Below are 19,491 nucleotides of genomic sequence, written 5' to 3' on the forward strand. Positions count from 1 at the left end.
CAATGCTTTGTATGGGTCATGGCATGACTCATAGCAAAAGGTTTTCATGAGAGGGTTAAAGTGATATATAATAGATTATTTGTTTACGAAGAAAGCAAAGTAAATAAACATCAAGTGATATTTATAAACAACAACGATCTATGTCTATTTACAATTTAACGAAAACACAGACAAACACTAGTTGGACTACCTTCACAAGTTTCAGATATTGAGGGATCTTTCTTCACCATTATTTGAAAACCAAACGAATGCTCCATTTTTATATTCTTCTCACTTCACGCTTGTTCCAAATTCGAAATTCATGTAAAACAGAATAAATAAACATTTAAAAATAAATATACAGCAATTAATAAATTAGAATTCTAGATATGAAAACATGAATCAATGTAACAGTTACATTGGCCATAATCCCTGAACTGTCTTTAAGATTTCGTTAGATTGATTAAATTAATTTCTGAATAAACTACCATAAAGTGCCAAAATCTACACAGGCTATCACCGAATTCATGGTTCAATCTGAAAAAAAAATATTTCAAAGCAAAAATTCAGAATTGATTTAACAAAAACTACTTGCATTATCCTTTGTATTTATCATATCAAACAACGAAGTATGAATCGTAAAATTAATGTATTTTTATCTGAAAATTACTTTTTATTGATACAAAAATTGTTGGAAGTAAATTCTACGTTTTTTTAGCAACATAATTGTATTCTAATGTATTTTTTATGAATATTATCTATATTTTTTATTGCTCGAATATAATACTGGGAGTCCAACAGATATTTGGTCTGTCCCATATGTATTGGAACTTTATTTACTCGAGTTTTTCCAGGTTACATTTTTAAGGATCAAAGAGATCGCACTCAAAGTAGTTCCCTTGAGGAGAGATACCGATGAAGACGTTTTTCCCACTCCTTAAAGCAACGCTAAGAATCTTCATCCTCTAGACCGTTCCCTTGGTTGATCACGACTTTTCAGATGTTTTCAATCATATGAAAGTGATGACTTTTTAAGTGATTTTCAATTTTTGAAAATAAACGGATATCATAGATAATGAGATCTAGAAATTAGAGAGATTGAGATATCACTTAATTTTTATACAATTAAAAATTTGTTAACCAACTTGATAATTCAATGTGGAAGGGTGTTGTCATAACAGAAAAATTACATGGTGCACTCACCCAATAATATTTATCTAATAATTGCCTCATATCAACTAGTCAGATTAAGATATATCTAATTTAAATATTTTAGTAATGTTTCCTGGAGTTACTAATCCATATCATAAAGCAAGCATTATTTTTGTGGCAAATTACATATATAAGATTGACATGATCATACAAATATCAGTATTATATCTAAATAACTTTATGTCTTTAGTGTCACAATGACTTTATGGCAGAATTAGTAAGAATATACTGATTACTTAGAAACACTCTGGCACTAAGATGTGATAATATTTCATTAATGCCCCAGAATTTCAAGAATTACTTTTGTCAATAATTCCAGCAAATTGTCACATAAAAATGTTGAAATAAATTGCTCACCTGATAATGCATATAAAATAAAAGAGACCAATAATTTAATTATAATTATAACAGCTTAAACGTTTAAATCTCATTTGCAGAAAAAATTAATGCATAAGAAAGTTACAAAAGCACTAAGATTGTTAAATGCTCAATTATAAGTACTGTGATAATTGAACAACTTGAATCTGCATCAATTTGAACGAAAATATTTGTGTTTAAGGCCCACAAAACAGAGGATACTTTGATAAGTGATCAAGAAGTCCAATCTAACATGTCTAATCTAACATAACAGAATACAACTATGTTGACGAAGAAACGCTACTTATTCTCAAACAACTTCTGTAGTAACAAAAACAAGTGTTTAGTAACTAAAGTTAGTCTGTTAACACTAACGAATATAAACACCATGTGATGAATCGGTAACAGATCAAATCATGGTGGTACCTAATCCAACGCAACAATAAAGAATTGCTACATAGTCAGGTCTTTACTGCAGACAGTAAAAATAAAAATATAATGTATTTCCACCGTTGAATGACTCGCTAAGCACCCAAAACTATCCTCTCAATTTGTTGCCGATCGATCACTCCCTAGTTTTTCGCTCAGTATAGCAGGATTCCACTCTTCGTCGCATGAAATCACATTGAAAACAGTATCCTACCCTGACCAAGTCATTACGAGTTGTTCATACATAGCAGTTTGCAGCAATGTCTGTTAGATCATGGAATAAGCGAGACAATATGTAGGCGGTTATACTCGATAATTCTTAAGCATCGGTATATTTAAAAACATAGCATCAAATAAAAAGCAAAAAAATATTCCTCTATTAGATGTAGAAAATAATCCTCCGCTTTTACAATTTATAACAGTGCTTCAGATTGCCATATCTTAACACGCTTCACCGTGTTTATATAATCGAAACTTCATTTCTAAAATATCATGTCATTTATTATTTTGTTCGCGATATAACTTCGAAAACAATTGTGAATGCAATGGTAACCGATAAAATGTATATTCAGTACTGCGTGTTTTCTTCAATTTAATAAAAGCGTTGAAGTTATTAAAATCATTTTATCAGCTCTTGGTATCGATACATTGACACGTACGTAGTAGATATAAAGAATTATATCAGAAATACTGCAAAGGAGATTTTGATTTTAGATAAGGCCATGTACCAACGGCTCTAAAACTTCGAAATCCAGGATTGGCAACAATTATTGGATCTACGTGTCCAAAGGATGAGGAGTCATTGAAATCAATAGAAGTACCTGGATGATTGAAATAATTTCACGTTGTTAATAATGTATATACGTTTTGTTTGTAGAAGCACAGAATTATTTACTATACCTAATACATTTTCGTCTGATTTGTTTCATACAGAACTTAGAACCTTCGAAATTGTACCACCAGTTCGATGACACTCCATATGATTTGTAGTGCAGCAGCATCCTATGTGTTCTACATATTTTATGAGAACTGATAGTTTGGGAAATAAGAACCTTTTCTTACGTATCTTCGATGTATCTGTAAAACAATTGTATTGTACTGTTAAAGCAAGTACATTCAATTTAGATTTATCTTTCCAAAAATTCAAATTTAAATTGGGATTTTAGATATAATCCAGATGGAAAATATCGGAAAATATAATAAAATGTTTTACCTGATAATAAAATTTTAATATTTGAGATTTTATTTTTACGATATTTAGATATTTAGGTTAGAAATATTTTTGAAAAGTGATTCAATTTTCACCACCCACGCAAAGACAATATTCAAGGATCGGATAACTTTGGAATAAGACTAACCTAAAAGAATACAACGAAAGCTTACAATATCCAAAAATATAAGTTTCCGTTAAGATTTAACAATTGAAGTTTAATTTGTGACGAAATTGCATCATCTATTATAGACATTCTTAACTCAAGATATCTCTAAAGCTATGCAGCAGAATTTCTGAAAATATTATAGATACAACATTTAATATTGTATTATTTTATTCCAGCTGTTATACTGTGACTATAGTTTTACCTAAATATGTTAAATATGTTAAATATATATATATATATATATATATATAAGTTTGCAATTTAAAAACAAATCATAGTTTATAGTAACAAGTGGAAAATACCCAACATGACAAAAGATTGCAAAATTCTCTGATTACAAATTTTGATGCCTAAGACATTAATACATACCTAGTAATCATATTTTAGCACTGCTTGATTTTTAACAAAAAAACAAGGTTTTGATACAAGAAATAAAACCTAAAAGTCTTCTCCATAAAACATTTAAAAACTGTTGTAAAGAGATTGAAAAATACTCGTAGAGAGGGTATAAATTAGCTAGAAATATATTGAATATATCTTTAAAAAGAGAAATCAAAAAAATATATTATAAAATATTGTATTTTTCATCTTTGTTTAGCAAAGATCCAATTATACTTGCAAGTCAGAATAAAGATATGCAGAATTTGTTACTTTACATACTATATGTATATCACGTGTTTTATTGAACTTTGTTCACAGTTCAAACATAAATAAATATTAAATGTAGTTAAAAAAATAAATTACTTAATATAATTACAATTAAGACATAAGAAAGTATAATACTGGTATTTTTTCAGTACTTTCAAGTGAACTGATATATAAACCACTTGGTATGTTGAAACAAGTTTACACTACTTAATCAGGTAATTTAAAATAATAAAATTTTAAATTTAAATAATAGGGTAATTTCACTGTAAATATTCCAATAAATATCTATATTAAATCTATCATTCCATAATGCTATTTATCTTATTAAATCTTTCATTTGAAGCAGTCCTCAAACTCTGATGTATAAACAATACAGGGAAAAAGTAACCACTAAAACACATACTTCCCCTAAAACGATAAAAAAATATGTTTTATACATTTTTTATAAAAAATAATTCACATATAAATTTGAAATCGTTGAGTTATATAGTTAAATAAATAAACAAATACAAAAATAGTATATTAATAAAAGAAGATCTGTGAAAAAAGAAAATGGAGAGGTAAATCAAGCAAAAATAAAAGAGAATGGTGAGAGTAAGAGGAAAACAAATCAATCATGTTACAATGACATAATTTTCAAATATGAAATGCCCACGTATGTACTAATATAGAAAAGTAGAAGTTTGTCCTCAAATGTGATCAGATGAATGACCTTGAACAGCCAAAACTTGTGGCTTTTATTGTAATAACAGTTAACGGCGATGAAATGTACAATTTATGTTATCTATATACTATTCCTTATTAATTAATTTCTTATTAAGCTTCTTACATAAATTTCCTATTATACGCCATAACGTACCGATTAAATATAACGTTCATTTATAATACTCTGGTGATAATATTAAAATATATGGTACATCTGTACCTTACTATGGTAAATTTTTCACTTGCACAATTTATTTAGCGATTATACGTAATTCAAATATAAGTAATACATAGCCGCACGGTGTAACGCAGATTCTTGTAAAATTCGTTAATTAACACTATCTTGTGGAAGATATAAACAATCGAGGAATCAGTACAAATTGACAACACAGCGTTTAATCGTTTGTACTCATGCGCACGGCTGTTTCATTCGTTCTATGTCGTCATCAATAGTAGGTCATCGCACTCTTCCTCATTCCCCCCTTATTCTTTATCATCACACACAGGCAAAAGTAAGAATCATAATATTGTCTCCATGTAACACATCAATGTATATATAAAATTGATTTTTGACCAGCACAATTAAAAATTAGTTATACCATATCACATGGAATTGAAAAATGTACTCCACTTGCTATAACAGTTTTGGATAACATGAATATTTTAATTGTACCTATTATTGCCATACCACCAAAATTTCATTAATATATGATAATTTAAGTTATGAAAAAATATACAGAAAAACATTATTAATTATTAATTTTTCTTGCTACTTATATTTAACTGAATTTCTTAATTGTTCTCTTTTCAAAATTGATTAATTGCCAAAAATAATTTAGTTACTGATTATTTCATTATATTATGAAGAATTATAAAGTTTTTCAAAATCAATGTTCACTTTTCATTGTATAACTTGAACCAGGCAAATCTTTATTTATCTCCATACCTAAACTGATATTAACACAGATCTATACGTGATACGTATATGTGCATTGAAATACTTTCTTCATATTTATGCAAAAGTATCAAATAGTTGCAAAAATGTTACTTCTTTTTACTAAAACAATGCAAAATAAAAAACATATCCATTTATCCTTAAATTTTATACACTCAGATACTCTTAGAATATTATATACAGAAAAAAATCATGATATAGATGTATAATTATGTAAATGTAGTCTTTGACATTATAACATACAAAAAGATGAACCAAATAGAAGTTATAAACAGACCTAGTGCAAATGTTGAAAAAAGTTGGTAAGGAAAGTGGTTTAATTGCTCTTTATCTTTAACTATATTATACATTTTCAGCAGAACATTATAAATTATTATTGTTTATACACATTATCACTTTGGTTAAAAATAAGTGATTATTATCTTGAATATTATAACATAAAATCTCTAACATATTAATAATTACTATTTACATTCTACAATCTAATTTATTAAACTTTACTCAATTCTTGATTAAAATTTATCAACATTTTTTATTTCTCATCCAAAATTAATGACAAAGAAGGAACGATATTTAGAATATTACTATATTTTAACATGTACTTACTTTATAAACTTGGCCATAGGTTCCATTACCAACAACTTCAATCAATTCGAAGATACCTGCAGGTTCCTATAACACATACATGCACAAATTTAAGTATATATTTTACATGCATATATGGTTTATGTACTATAAAGTATATTGTGTTTTACAGAACATAGCATATATAAAATAGTAGTTAACCAATAATTTTCAATAATATTGATAATATAAAAAAATCATTTATTATGTAAATATAACAGAGTATTGAACTGATTACTTTTACAGAATAAAAATAATATCGAATATTCTGTAGTTTTCTACAATACACATTAACAGTAAGGCACAAACTTTTAATATTAAGGTAATATAAATTGTTAATATTTGTTTATTTGCTTCGTGTGTGTGTGTGTATGTGTACGCGCGTGTGTGTACGTGCGTGTGCGTACGCGCGCGCGCGCATTAATGTATGTATGTATATACAAGTAATTCACATTTTATAATCAGAAAAATTACATTTCAATAATGATAAAAAGTTTCTTCAACTAATGAACGGAATGTAATAATAAAAGAAAATTAAAATAATGTTCATCACAATTATAAAATTATTACTAATAATTTAAGTAATAAATATGCATAATAACGTTTATTCAGAATATTAACTGCTAAACATAACTTTTTAATTATTCATATAAATTATATAGTAAATGAGATACAAAAATGATGAACAATCAAATGATTTTAGATTTTTCAATATGTCATCTAAAAAATATTACAAACAAAAATTCAAGAAAACTGTTCCTTTCCTTCCTTCTTTCCTTCTTTACGCCGTGGTGCTACCAAGAAATAATAATCATCGTTTATTCTTACGAGGTTAATTACCAATCACTGCGTTTAATCAGGATATAAAAAAAAAATTCTGCATCCATAAACAGCTGACGTTAAATATTAAATCTATGCTTGATAAATAAAAGGCATTAAAAACCATTACGTACCTTCAAAGCGTTCAGATCAATGTCGTCTAGCGAACAGTTGACGCTCGGTGCCAAATTATGCGCCATCTTGATACGCCACTTGCGCTCCTTGCGAGATATCTTTCCTACTTGAGCTCAGCAAATCCACCGTCTATCCTCTTTTCCGTTTCTCCCGTTATTGTTCTTGTTCTGACTTTCAGTTTACGCCGGATAAAAATGTAAAGATACAAAAAGAAGAAAATTATTCTTCGCACTTACACTAACACAAATCACCAGGATCACTAATATAAATTTATATTAAAAAAATTCACCGGTAAACTTGTTACAATGATATTTTTATGAAGATTAAACCGAGTACGATCCAAAGAGAAAGGAAATACACGCAGAGCAATGGCACATGGCGTACGAAAGAACTCTACGATCAACGAAGAAACAGTTTACCAATCAGATTAGAAAACAATACACCTTCATCACGTTCCTTCCGAATTTTTCATAAAATATAAATGTCAATAGTGCGTAATGGCAAATAATGTATTACACGGTCACAGCGCTAAGCGCTGGATTATCGTATCGTCATAACGGATGCGGCACAACCGAGCCGAGCCCAAACACCACGGCAGCGGCCGTTCTACGTCCTGTCGTACTGCTTGCTGCACGCCTCTATTCTCCCTCCTTTACACTCTCTTACTATCTTCTTCGTTCTTAGGCGTGCGCACACATGCTTTTCTGTTCTCTCTTCTTAATACAGACAATGTTTTCACTGTCTTTGTTTTTCGTGTGCTACATGATTGTACACTACTACAGTTTTTGACGTCATCACTAAGCTGAACTATGATGGCGACAAGTACTTCCCTTCCTAATTTTCTTATAAAAAAATAAAATTAACCAAAAAATAACTTGATTAATATTTTATTATTTCTTAATTATGGTCAATAAGTGCGGAACATACTAATAATTGTAAATTTCGTGAATGCGTATGATTTCAAAAATGTACAACATAGTATTTAACACAAATAAAATGAAAAATTTAGGCAGTTAAAAGTAAAATAAAATGAATGTTTAACGCTTAGTATAAGTTGAAACCTAATACATTTATCTAAAGGCTTTAATAAATATATTTTATAAAAACAATATGTTTATTATAACATACCTTTTATATTTTGTTTCAACATTTCCATGAAGGATAATGCATATTACACATATTTAAAAAAACAAGATTTTGATACAATAACAATGGACATAACTGTCATACTGAATTTAGTCATACCTATACATAAAATAGGAATAAATATTATTTTATAGTACAATTACAACTTACAACTTAATATCTATATTTATTATAACTTTATAATTAGAAATTTGCATATATTTACTATATGTACAATATAAAATACAATTGTATGATGTTTCTAACTGTAAATCTTGATTAAATCTCAACTGAATCACTTAAATAGAATTATTTCCATAATTAACAGTAGTATAAAAAATAAAAACTGGGTTTCATATGAATATTTCTACAAAGACAAATTACATTTTTAGAAATTTTATTTAAAAATATTTTCTAAAACTATAATTTGTATTTAGCATAAAGCAGCTAATTTTCGTACTGTATTTAGATCTCGAACAAGCATTTGAACTGTTTGTTTAGTTCGAGGTTGAACATCTGAGGTAGATGTATCATCGGGATCCATGGTTTCTAAAGCTATAAAAGCATTAAATGTTAGATAATTGAAGCTTTTTATAACGTTTAGAATATTTTAAAGAAATTTACCAACCACAAACTTGTGCTTCAATAAATGTTAACTTTGCATCTATATGATTTTGAAAATGTTCTATGTGTTCTAATAATCGCATTCGGCATTCTCCTGGATCAATTGGCGCTTCTGGTTGTGGTATAAAAGGTTGCAAAGGTGTTGACATTTCATGTTCATTTAGTTCTTCATTTATATGATTTACTGATACAGTTGATGCAGATACGTCAGTCTCAGATACATTCGATTGATTGCTTACTAAATCTATGCACAATAAAATGGATATTATTTTCTCATTACAAACAAAAATTTATTTCTATTTTTACCTGTATTTGTTTTTGACTCTGAAGGTAATGAGTTTGTATATTTTGTTTCTGAAGTATCACTTTTTGTAAGTGCATCAAGAAGAATATGACTCTTACTCTGATTTGCAAAATCTTCTTTTTTACTAATTTTAGACTCATCTGGAGCTATATTATCTTCCTCTAATATCTTCATTAATTCTGAGTCTGATGCTATCGATTTTTCATCATGGTCATCTTTTGAAGTGAACTTTGTTTCTGTTTTTACTTCGATTCGACGAGACCCTTCACTTACAGTATCTATACAATCTTTTCCTGGTTTCATAATCTCCATAATTGGTACTGGTGTCATACTAGGTTTTGGTATTTCAATTCTTTCCCAATTTTTAGCCCAAAGATATAACTTTGGATGATCTTTCTTTCTACCATACAAATTTCATTATAGTTAAATATTTTCTGTATTTTCCAATTACAATAGTAACAATTATGTTAATACTTACTGAGCTACATTAATTTTCACTCTCAAACTGTGCAAAACTTGCTGCACATGTAAAAGAGCAGCAACTAAATCATAAGAACGTTTTAACATAGCTGTTCTTTGATTAACTCGATGTTGATTTTTCGTTCGATTAGATAATGTTGGTAATTTTCCTTCTTTTATCCAATCTTGATCATGAAAATACTTTTTGGATAGTCTTTGTCGATATGGATTTCGACAGATAAAACAAACGTATTTTTCAGGTACATCTTTTTCTTTTTCTATTGCATTACAGTGACCATGTTGCCAACACAAACAAAGATCACACTGTATCATTAAACCATCTTCTTCCATAAATCCACAAGTACAATTTATTATTTCTTCTCTACGAAGCTGTTCCACTTTTACCATTTCACCATTAATCATCATCATAACTCCTTCATTTTCTACAAAAGTACGATTTTTACTCGAAAAAGCGATCGTTAAAAAAAAAGAAGAAGAATAATTATCTTTTATTATCAGCCAAAGAAATAAAACATGCATAAATATGTTTTAATCTAAATTTTTTAAAATTAAATAAACATTAGAAATGTATAAAAATGTGAAAAACAAAAATATATTTTGAATATTAATATATTTTTCAATTCAAATCAAATGTCAATTCAAAAATCAATATAAGTCTTTAGTAAATAAAATAGAACAAAACATGGAACAAAACAAATATACCTTCCCCATCATTAGTATCTTTTTTACCAATATTCCCTTTCAAGGGATCATCTTTTTCAACACGAGAATCGTTTAGTTGACCTACAGAAAAATAAAGTAATAAAACAGTAGAATACCATTTCTATTACAGAGAAATAAATCAATATGCAGTAGCAAAATTAAAACATAACATTCAATGCAAAATTATTCATACTTAAAATTGTGTGCTAATATAGAAAAACAACTTACTACTCTGACTATTTTCGTCACTTCTTGAATCTGATTTCCTGCGGCTATATCTATACATAGGGGTAGTCGGTCCTTCCATATCCATACCACTATCATCTAGATCACCATACTCATCTGTGAATTCTTGGATACCTATTATAAAATAACATTTTGTATTTTTAATTTATGAAAGTAATTTAAATATGCCGGGTACGTTATTACCATGTCGTTTTTTACCCCTATTTGATAGATCAGAACTATATTCTGATAATTGCCGTTTCCTTTGTCCTTTTAATTTATCGATATGAATAGCTTCATCTAAAGATTTCGATCTATCAATCCTCTGTGCTTCTGAAGATACAGGTGGTCTTACTGGAAGAAGGGTCTTAATACCACTTTGAGTTTTCTCTTCTCTAATTTTCATATCAAATAATGTTCCAGGTGACATTGCACACATTTCTTCACGTTTTTTGTCGGTTTCATCATCTATATCTAAACTATGACTAGAACTTGGAGACATTCTTTCTATTTTAATATCTTCTGTTTGCATATCATTACACTTTTCAATTTGGTCCACTTCATCCTCTGTTTCTGTTGCTATTGGTGTGATTATTGTTGGTGATACAGGTTGGACAGTATTTGTTACAGATGGTGATGAAACATAAAGTGATCTGTCTTGAATAAATTTCCGTTTTCCAAATTTATTACATTTTTCTAACAAATTATTTGACTTTTTTGGAATAATATCTTCAATGGATTCTCCAATTGTTCTTGCATAAGCTAAATCTGCAACATTTGGTGTACATCCCAAAAATTTTGAATATTCTGGATGATAATGTTTTATATGCATTTGTAAGAGATTTTCCTTTCTAAATGTTTTACTACATCCTTGCTTTGGACATTTATAAGCACTGTCCTCCATTTCTACTCGCAGTCCACCAATAAAAACAGCTGTTAACAAATAAACAAAGAATTATTTTTCTAACATTAAAGAATGTTTATATGTATTATATTACTATTTGTCATTTATTACATTTATTTAGAAAAATATATTTGACCTAACTCAATACTATTTACTAGTACTTACAATAAATTACTCCTAATACATGTAAGCATAAAAAGGTAAACTCAATAAAATATGATGAGTAATGTAAAAATAAAACAGAGAAATGGAAGCTTACCACCATCTGTAATAGATGTAGTTGATGTAGATACTAAAGTTGTAACTGGCGTATTTGTAGAAACAAGTAAAGAATTATCAGTTACTGATGTTGTCTTCATTTTGGGCAATAAGGTCTTAATCTTTTTTGGAGCATCCATAACTATTTCTTGTTTTATCTTCTGGGTTTGATTTTTCTTTTTGCGATGGATACAAAAATCAAATTTCTCAGGATCAAAATCAAGTTGTCCCTGATTTTCCATAAATGCCCTAATATCATTTTTTGATCTGAACTTTTTGCCACTAGATTTATGAAGAAATAAAACATCCCATTTCCCAGCAGATGTACCAGCTTTCCTTTGAGTAAAATGTTTCTGCCAGCCAGATGGTAATCTTTTATCTGCAACTATTATTGACCGTCGTGGTCCTATAAAAACCAAATATATTATACATTCATATGACCTTCACTTTATATTATACACAAAATGCATAAATAGTTAACTTTTAATTTCACTATACCATCATTTCCATCTACTATATAACTTTCAGTTCCTTGAGGTTCTCCATCTATCCATTCAGGTCCCACATCTTCTATTTGATCTAAATCATTTTTAGATACTTCTTTTTTACTTTTTTTAGAATAAGCTTTCATTTTAGATACATTGGTATCAAATCCTCGTAATAAATCTGTGCCTGGATCATAACAAGGTCCAAACAAAGTACCATCCAAATCAATTCTATTTTCCGATAAGCATTCTGCATTTTCATTAACTGCAATTCCTTCTTTTTTTGTTACTTTATCTGTTTCATTTTTTGTACGTTTTCTATAATGTGTGTGAAATAACTCCATTACTGTATGCTTTCTTTTCTTATCCCTTCTTTCTTGCTTACTTCCTATATATTCTTCAGTTTGACTAGATTGCTGTTAGAAATAATAAAATTAAATTTCATTTACTATCTCTATTGATATTACTGATCATGCTTTTTTTTATAAATTTTATAAGAATTTTTAAAATAAATAAAAATAAACTGTCTATTTTATTCATTTTTATCTTAATGTTACTATATAATAATGCAAATTGTAATAAAAAATTTATATAAATGATGAGAAAACAATGTATATTATATAAAATTTTAATTTATGATGACTACATTGTATATTTAAGTAATAAATATTAAACATTATATATTTATAAAATTGTTATATATTTACTTATTATTTAAAAGGTAATAATAAATTTTTTAAAAGTGATATGATTATAAAAATACATTTTATAAAAATATTATATTTTTTAATATTTACATTAATAAAACAAATTAAAAATTCTACTTTACTCTATATCATTTCGGTAATAAGAAATAAAAACAAAAATATAAGTAATTATAGTTGATTGAGTTTTACATTAACGATAATATAACATAACCTTACTACAAATACTGTACCTTTGAGGCTGTTGTAGCGATTTTTGTCATTTTTGACGATTTAATTGTCTTTGCATATCCATCATCAAATAGTACATCATACCTATCTGTGAAAATAATCTAAAATTAAAAAGGCACCATTTCTCGAATTAGAAAGATATCCTATCACGAAACGTCAAACCAACAATATAGGTAATTCTCACAAGTACGTAGTTAAGGTTAGATCACTTACCGTTTCCTAAGACGGCATTTACTTTAGCTGGATATTTTCTACCATCAGCCCATGTAGCAAGTATCCTTTCTCCCACTGAAAAGTCTTTCATTTTTGCTTCCCTAAGAGATTTAAATTGATTTATTACCATATTTAAAAAGATATGGTTGGTCATTATAATAAATAGATGCAAATAATTAAACAATTTCTCTTATAAGCAATGATCTTATTTCATGGACATTATGCAAAAATATATGAAAATTCAATGTAAATATATTTTGCTTTATATTTTTAAGTTGATATAACATTCACATCAATATTCGTTATATATTATATTTTATACTATATTCATCTCATAAAAAGAGAGAAAAAAAAAAAGGAGAAGAGAAAAAGAGAAAAAGAAAAACAGAGAAAGGGGAAAAAACAAATGTACTACAATCTTCAAAAATTTTTTAAATGAAAGTTTACAGAATGGCAAAATATACTCTGAAAAAAGTTTAAACATCTCATTCTATATAAACATAAATTGTAAAATAATATTTCAACACAACATAAATGACTAAAAGTATTTTTTCTTATTTTTTCTTTTGATATTTGAGTAAATATTTCCATTTCTTAATCATTTATATAGAGAAATCATAAAGAGAAAACTTATAATTCAAAATTGTAGAAATGCATAGGTTTAGATGAAGAAATAAGAGAAAACGGAAGAAAATTTACTATTGACATGGTAAGAAGTAAAATAATGTAATAATTCTAATGAATTCGTGAAAGATACTATAAGTTACACAAATTTTTTCTCCTAATCAATAATTATACAATATCCACTTACGGAGATGGTAGATTCCAGGTTTGTTCGCTTTAAAAAAGAATAGGTCTATAAGTAATACAGAACATACTTCATACAATAAATCAAGTCAAAAATTATTCATGTAAACATTTTTTATTTTCTGTATCTATTAGCTCAGGTAATTTTTTTGTAGATTCATTGAAATATCTCTACTTACTTCGATTGAGTTTGTAATACACGTAACCTAGAACTATCCATAGGTATCCATTCATCAAATCTTGAGCTCCATTTATCAAAACGTATCAGGACTTCCCGTTCATCCCAATCAGTTTCCACTACTTTTGCTGAATACCTGTAATATAACAACAGATAATTATTTACAAAAGCTTTCATTAGTTGTTACAATAAGTATATTTAATTAACTAATTATTGTTAAATAATTTTATAAATATTTACCATTTTTCATTAAAATCTTTTGCTTCTAATTTGGCACCAGGAAAAAATTTTAATCCACCTCGATTAAAAATTTTTGGTTTTAGTTCTTCTGGTTTGTCAAATGCTTTTTCATCTTCCATTTTAATACTTTTAAGTTCTTCTTTAATAGCCAAATCTTTTTGTATATGTTTTATTGCTACATCTGATTCAACAATGCCTAATTGCACTGCCATAGTATTTACTTCTATGTCTGAATTTTTATTTATTTCTTCTTTCACAGGAATCACATTTTCTTCTTTCGCACTCAACGTTTTACATTTATTATCAACTAACTCTGCTGAATCTAACAAATTAAAGGAATCTGCTGATGATTCTGGTCGAGAAGAACATGTTTCTCCACAGCTATCAGACTTTGGTGTCCTGGCACCAGAATTCAATGGAGATATAGACTGTTCTAAGTTCAAAATTTCTGAATTAATAAGATCTAAATCCTCTTGTGCATAAGAAGTTGATGATTTCACAGACATAATCACAGGATCTGCAAAAAAATGTAATAAATATAAATAAAAAGTTTAAGATGGTAGTATTTTCTAAAAAGAGTTTTTCAGTATTAGTTCTTATGAACTGATACTTCATTTTTCTGTTTGTATTAATGTAAATATTCTCCTTCTTCTGTATATTCCTCATATAGAAAATATTATTGAAATATTATTTTTCATTGAGCTTAGAAACTAACTTTAAAATATTTAATCATATTTATCCTCAATGGCTATTCTGAAGCTTTAATTCAATTTTATTAGAAATCAAAATGATATTAATGTCGAAATATTTTTAAAGATGACTATAAAAAAACATTCAAATATAAGAATAAAAAATTATAATAAAACGATAACAATAATAGCAACTAATATTACATTCTATAAAATTCTAATGTTTGTATTAACACATTCAATATTTAATATACAAAGTTATTTCACCTTTGTACATGTAAAAAAACAATATGTTATGTGTATGTTCTTTATATCAAAATATTCTTCAATTACACATTCACAAAAGAAATGTTAAGAAAAAACTGTGTAGCTTACTTCTATTTCTTTTTTAGCTTTTTATCTTCTTAAGACATTTCACTATCATTTATAAAAAAAATGTTAATATATTCCTTATTATCTTTTATTATGTTAAATTAATTATAATATTTAATTAAATTATTCACTGCATGAAAATAACACTCATAATATAGTTACATAAAAATTTGAACATAAATTCTCCTTTATATTAAAAATATTTTTGGCTTTCTCAATCACATACCAAAGAATATATAAAGTGAGAATATAGACCAAATATGTCTTAATGTACAACAAATGTACTAAGATTATAAATGAATTTGAAACTAATATATCATAGGATTTGAATAAATAATAAATAAATATTATAACAAAAAGTAGAAACATTTTCCTGCATTCTATATATTTAATATCTATATAATATGTATATAATTGCTTATATATTGAACAAAAGAAAATATTTAGAAATAAATGAACTACGATCGAATGAAACAAATCAAAAAGAAATATTAGAAAAAAGAATAATAAATAACAACTTGGAGAACACGTGTAAATTGAAGCTTTCAAATATAAAATTCTTTTATTTACCGATATTATATAAGAAATAAATAGTAAAAAGTACACACCCGGATGATTGTCATAGTCTGCAAAAACCGACGGAATACTGCCCTTACGTAGAAGTAATTTGTGTCCTTTAGCAGCTTCGTAATCAGCTCGTTTAAAATGCCTGTGACAAACAACTTGACCTGGTGAAGGTTTAAAGCTTGCTTCAAATCCACCACTGGTCAACCATCTATTTCTTAAACTAAGATCTTTTGGAAATTTATGAAGCGGTAACCCTTTAGCACGCGCATCTTGCACGTCGGCCTCACAGCTACGCACGCAACATTTGCGCGCCATTCTCATCGTTCCCACAAGCGGTATCGTTTTAACATGCGACCGCGCTATACGCCGTCGCTTCATTTACGTGCTACATAGCAACGTACCACAAAAGAACATTTCCTGAAGTATTCGTAAAAATAAAATATAAGCACAAAATGAATAATTGTGTGCCGACCACCTTGACATGCACTCTTCTACGTGAAAATATTTCAACGTTCGTAAAAACACTAAACTGACTCAATTACGTATACGATCCACTAATCGATCCGAACTGTTTGAAGAACGTCGATTCAGGCTTACTTCGATATTACTACAAATAATCGAGTATACATGAATTCCTCATTAAATAAATTTGTCAATATGTGGCGCCCTCTTCGGATTTTCATGAATATTCTCAACATGATGAAATGATGTTTTACATGCACTGTTTAAAATATTTTTTTTTTAGAATAATACATTTTAACTAATAAATTAAGTTTTTACTAGTAAAATTGTTTGGATATCAGTTATAGATATAAAAATTATTTTAAATATTTCATATTCTCATGATCATATAATCATATATTATCATATTCACATGAAAATATGACATTGAATATATATTAACAATATTATATGTACGTACAAACGTATGTATTAAATAAAAAAAAATTGAAAAACTAAAAGAAAAAAATACTATTTTAAGTACAAATATATTAAATGTACAGTGAAAAATATTTTATTTCATATTACCAGATTAATCAATAGATTATATTTTTACCTTTAGTTGTATTGAAAATACTCCTTAAAGCTATATCACGTGATTTCCTTTTAACGCTTCCCTTTCCTTTTAGTGTACTGTGTGAATCAGGTGCTTGTTCTCTTTTGTTGAGCTAAGGCTATATCGGCGACTTGCACCGTTATTATCATCTCATCTAACTTCAGTATATTTTATGCAAGTAACAAACATGAACACGAAAGCTGAACTTGCTTGCGTTTATTCAACATTAATTCTTGTTGATGATGACGTCGCTGTAACTGTAAGTGTCATACACGTGACTTTAATATTATGAAAAATTGAAATATTGTTTTTTATTTTGTTATTTATAATACGAAGATAAGAAAATATATAAAATTGTAAAAATATGGTATACTTATTATTTTAAATATTCGTTTATTATTCAGGGCGAAAAAATTCAAACAATATTAAAAGCCGCCAATGTTGATGTAGAATCATATTGGCCCGGCCTTTTTGCGAAGGCTTTAGAAGGAGTTAATATAAAAGAACTTATAACAACTATTGGATCAGGAGTTGGAAGTGCACCAGCAGCAGGTAATAAAAATATAATTTTTAAAAAATATATTATATTTTTGAGTTCAAAAATAGAATGCTGTAATGAAAAAAATTTTACCAGATCTTATTTTTTTTTTTAAACGCGATATAATTTTGTAATAATGATAATTGAAAACACATTATTTCTATTAAATGTATTACATAAACTGTTCATTAATTGTGCAAAAATATGTTATAAAATTTCTTCAGAAATAAAGTTTGTATATTTGAATTCTAGGATAACTAAATTGTAAAAGTTATAGAGAATTAAAAGTTGAGATCTTAATCAATGAACTTAATAATCTATTGGTCTCTCACTGATTTTGATAAGCTTTAATTAACTTATGGAAGCACATGTATGGATAGAAATTAATGTAATAATATCAAAAGAATGTTGTTAATGTCCCAGAAACTAAAACTAAGTACTAGTTACTTGTACAAAAGAAAAGTTGTCTAAGGTACAAGGCATATCATATTTGGAAATTATAAAAATTGGTGAGGAATCAATACATTGATAAGTTTATCATATTATTATATAATATGATATATAATTTAAATATTGTGCAACTTTTTTGTTATACAGATACTTCATATATATATAGGTAATATATAGATAAAACATATTTATCATTTCTAAACATGTTTTCATTTTGTATTGGGAAAATTTATTAAATGTATATATGTATTTATATTACCTATACCATTATAATTCCTCTATCATCCACCGTTCCATATGAACTTGAATATCTGAGCGGTCAGCAACAGAGGAAAAAGAAAAGAAATAGAAAGTTGTGATAATCATATTTTTAAATGTGATTGAAGTTTCTATATACGACAATGATACATATATTAAGATTATTATGTGTTCATTAATATTAGACAACTATTAAATTTAATTTCTATATAATAAGAGAGTTTATTTCTTAAAGCACCAGCAGTAGCTGCACCTGTTAGTACAGAAAGTGCACCTGCTAAGGAAGAGAAGAAGAAAGAAGAACCTGAAGTGGAATCTGATGATGATATGGGCTTTGGTATGTAATATATTTAATATATTTATAATTATTATAATAGCAATTACGGATGAAAGATTTTTACATTCAATGATTATTATCATGTATTAGCTACTGATGTTGTGTTTGATGAAAGTAAAAAATGAGAATATCATTTTAATTATGTTATATAGAGAAAGAAAGAATTTTCTTTTAATACAAATTTTTTCTTTACAGGGTTGTTCGATTAAGCTCAAGGATCATAATTTATTGATCTATTTATTTGTACAGTTGTATTGTACACTAAATAAAATAATTTTAAACTAAATCATTCAATTGTGGAAACTTTATTTATTAGATATAATTTTCATATTATTTATAAGTATATTTATGTTAAACAAGGATATATTATATTACAAAACATTACATTTTTTAAATCAGAAAATATTACACGAATTTAAAAGTTTTACTGTCCTGACCTACAAAAGATATTTAGGTAAAAATAAAGGGACCGAAAATCTGTTAATATTATATGATATTAAC

General features: G+C 27.3%; 3 protein-coding genes across 16 annotated transcripts in view; 1 reads left to right on the top strand and 2 right to left on the bottom strand.

Annotated features, from left to right (window-relative positions):
- msn (serine/threonine-protein kinase msn) overlaps window positions 1-7,651 on the bottom strand; it is a 54,467-nt gene extending 46,816 nt beyond the window's left edge. For 11 of the 12 annotated variants that reach the window (XM_017903000.1, XM_017903001.1, XM_017903006.1 and 8 more), the window contains exons 1-2: window positions 7,242-7,651; window positions 6,271-6,336 (exon numbers count right to left, since the gene is read on the bottom strand). In XM_017903000.1, coding sequence (XP_017758489.1) covers window positions 6,271-6,336; window positions 7,242-7,307 — 132 coding nt within the window. In that variant the 5' untranslated portion in view covers window positions 7,308-7,651. The remainder of the gene's footprint in view (window positions 1-6,270; window positions 6,337-7,241) is intronic. The other variant, XM_017902998.1, reaches the window with a different exon arrangement.
- Window positions 7,652-8,800: 1,149 nt separating this feature from the next.
- Window positions 8,801-16,929, bottom strand: MBD-R2 (PHD finger protein MBD-R2). Of its 3 annotated transcripts, none has more exons than XM_017903059.1 (16): window positions 16,392-16,929; window positions 14,723-15,239; window positions 14,484-14,618; window positions 14,309-14,335; window positions 13,498-13,598; window positions 13,287-13,372; window positions 12,363-12,765; window positions 11,866-12,270; window positions 11,772-11,783; window positions 10,922-11,635; window positions 10,706-10,837; window positions 10,478-10,558; window positions 9,774-10,197; window positions 9,298-9,695; window positions 8,996-9,235; window positions 8,801-8,922 (listed from the first exon to the last, which is right to left on the bottom strand). In XM_017903059.1, the coding sequence occupies exons 1-16, from the start codon at window positions 16,726-16,728 to the stop codon at window positions 8,801-8,803; spliced, it is 4,134 nt and encodes a 1,377-aa protein (XP_017758548.1). In that variant the 5' UTR covers window positions 16,729-16,929. The 3 variants fall into 3 exon arrangements, with proteins under 3 accessions (XP_017758548.1, XP_017758545.1, XP_017758546.1); XM_017903056.1 differs by having other exon boundaries at window positions 10,907-11,635; XM_017903057.1 differs by lacking the exon at window positions 11,772-11,783 and having other exon boundaries at window positions 10,907-11,635.
- Window positions 16,930-17,462: 533 nt separating this feature from the next.
- RpLP1 (ribosomal protein LP1) lies at window positions 17,463-19,276 on the top strand. Its single transcript, XM_017902936.1, has 4 exons — window positions 17,463-17,666; window positions 17,812-17,959; window positions 18,889-18,990; window positions 19,186-19,276. Exons 1-4 carry the CDS (start codon window positions 17,580-17,582, stop codon window positions 19,197-19,199), a joined length of 351 nt encoding a protein of 116 aa, XP_017758425.1. The 5' UTR covers window positions 17,463-17,579; the 3' UTR covers window positions 19,200-19,276.
- Window positions 19,277-19,491: the final 215 nt, after the last annotated feature.

The sequence above is a fragment of the Eufriesea mexicana genome, unplaced genomic scaffold (assembly GCF_001483705.2).
Source record: "Eufriesea mexicana isolate 0111107269 unplaced genomic scaffold, ASM148370v2 scaffold2087, whole genome shotgun sequence".
NCBI lineage: Eukaryota > Metazoa > Arthropoda > Insecta > Hymenoptera > Apidae > Eufriesea > Eufriesea mexicana.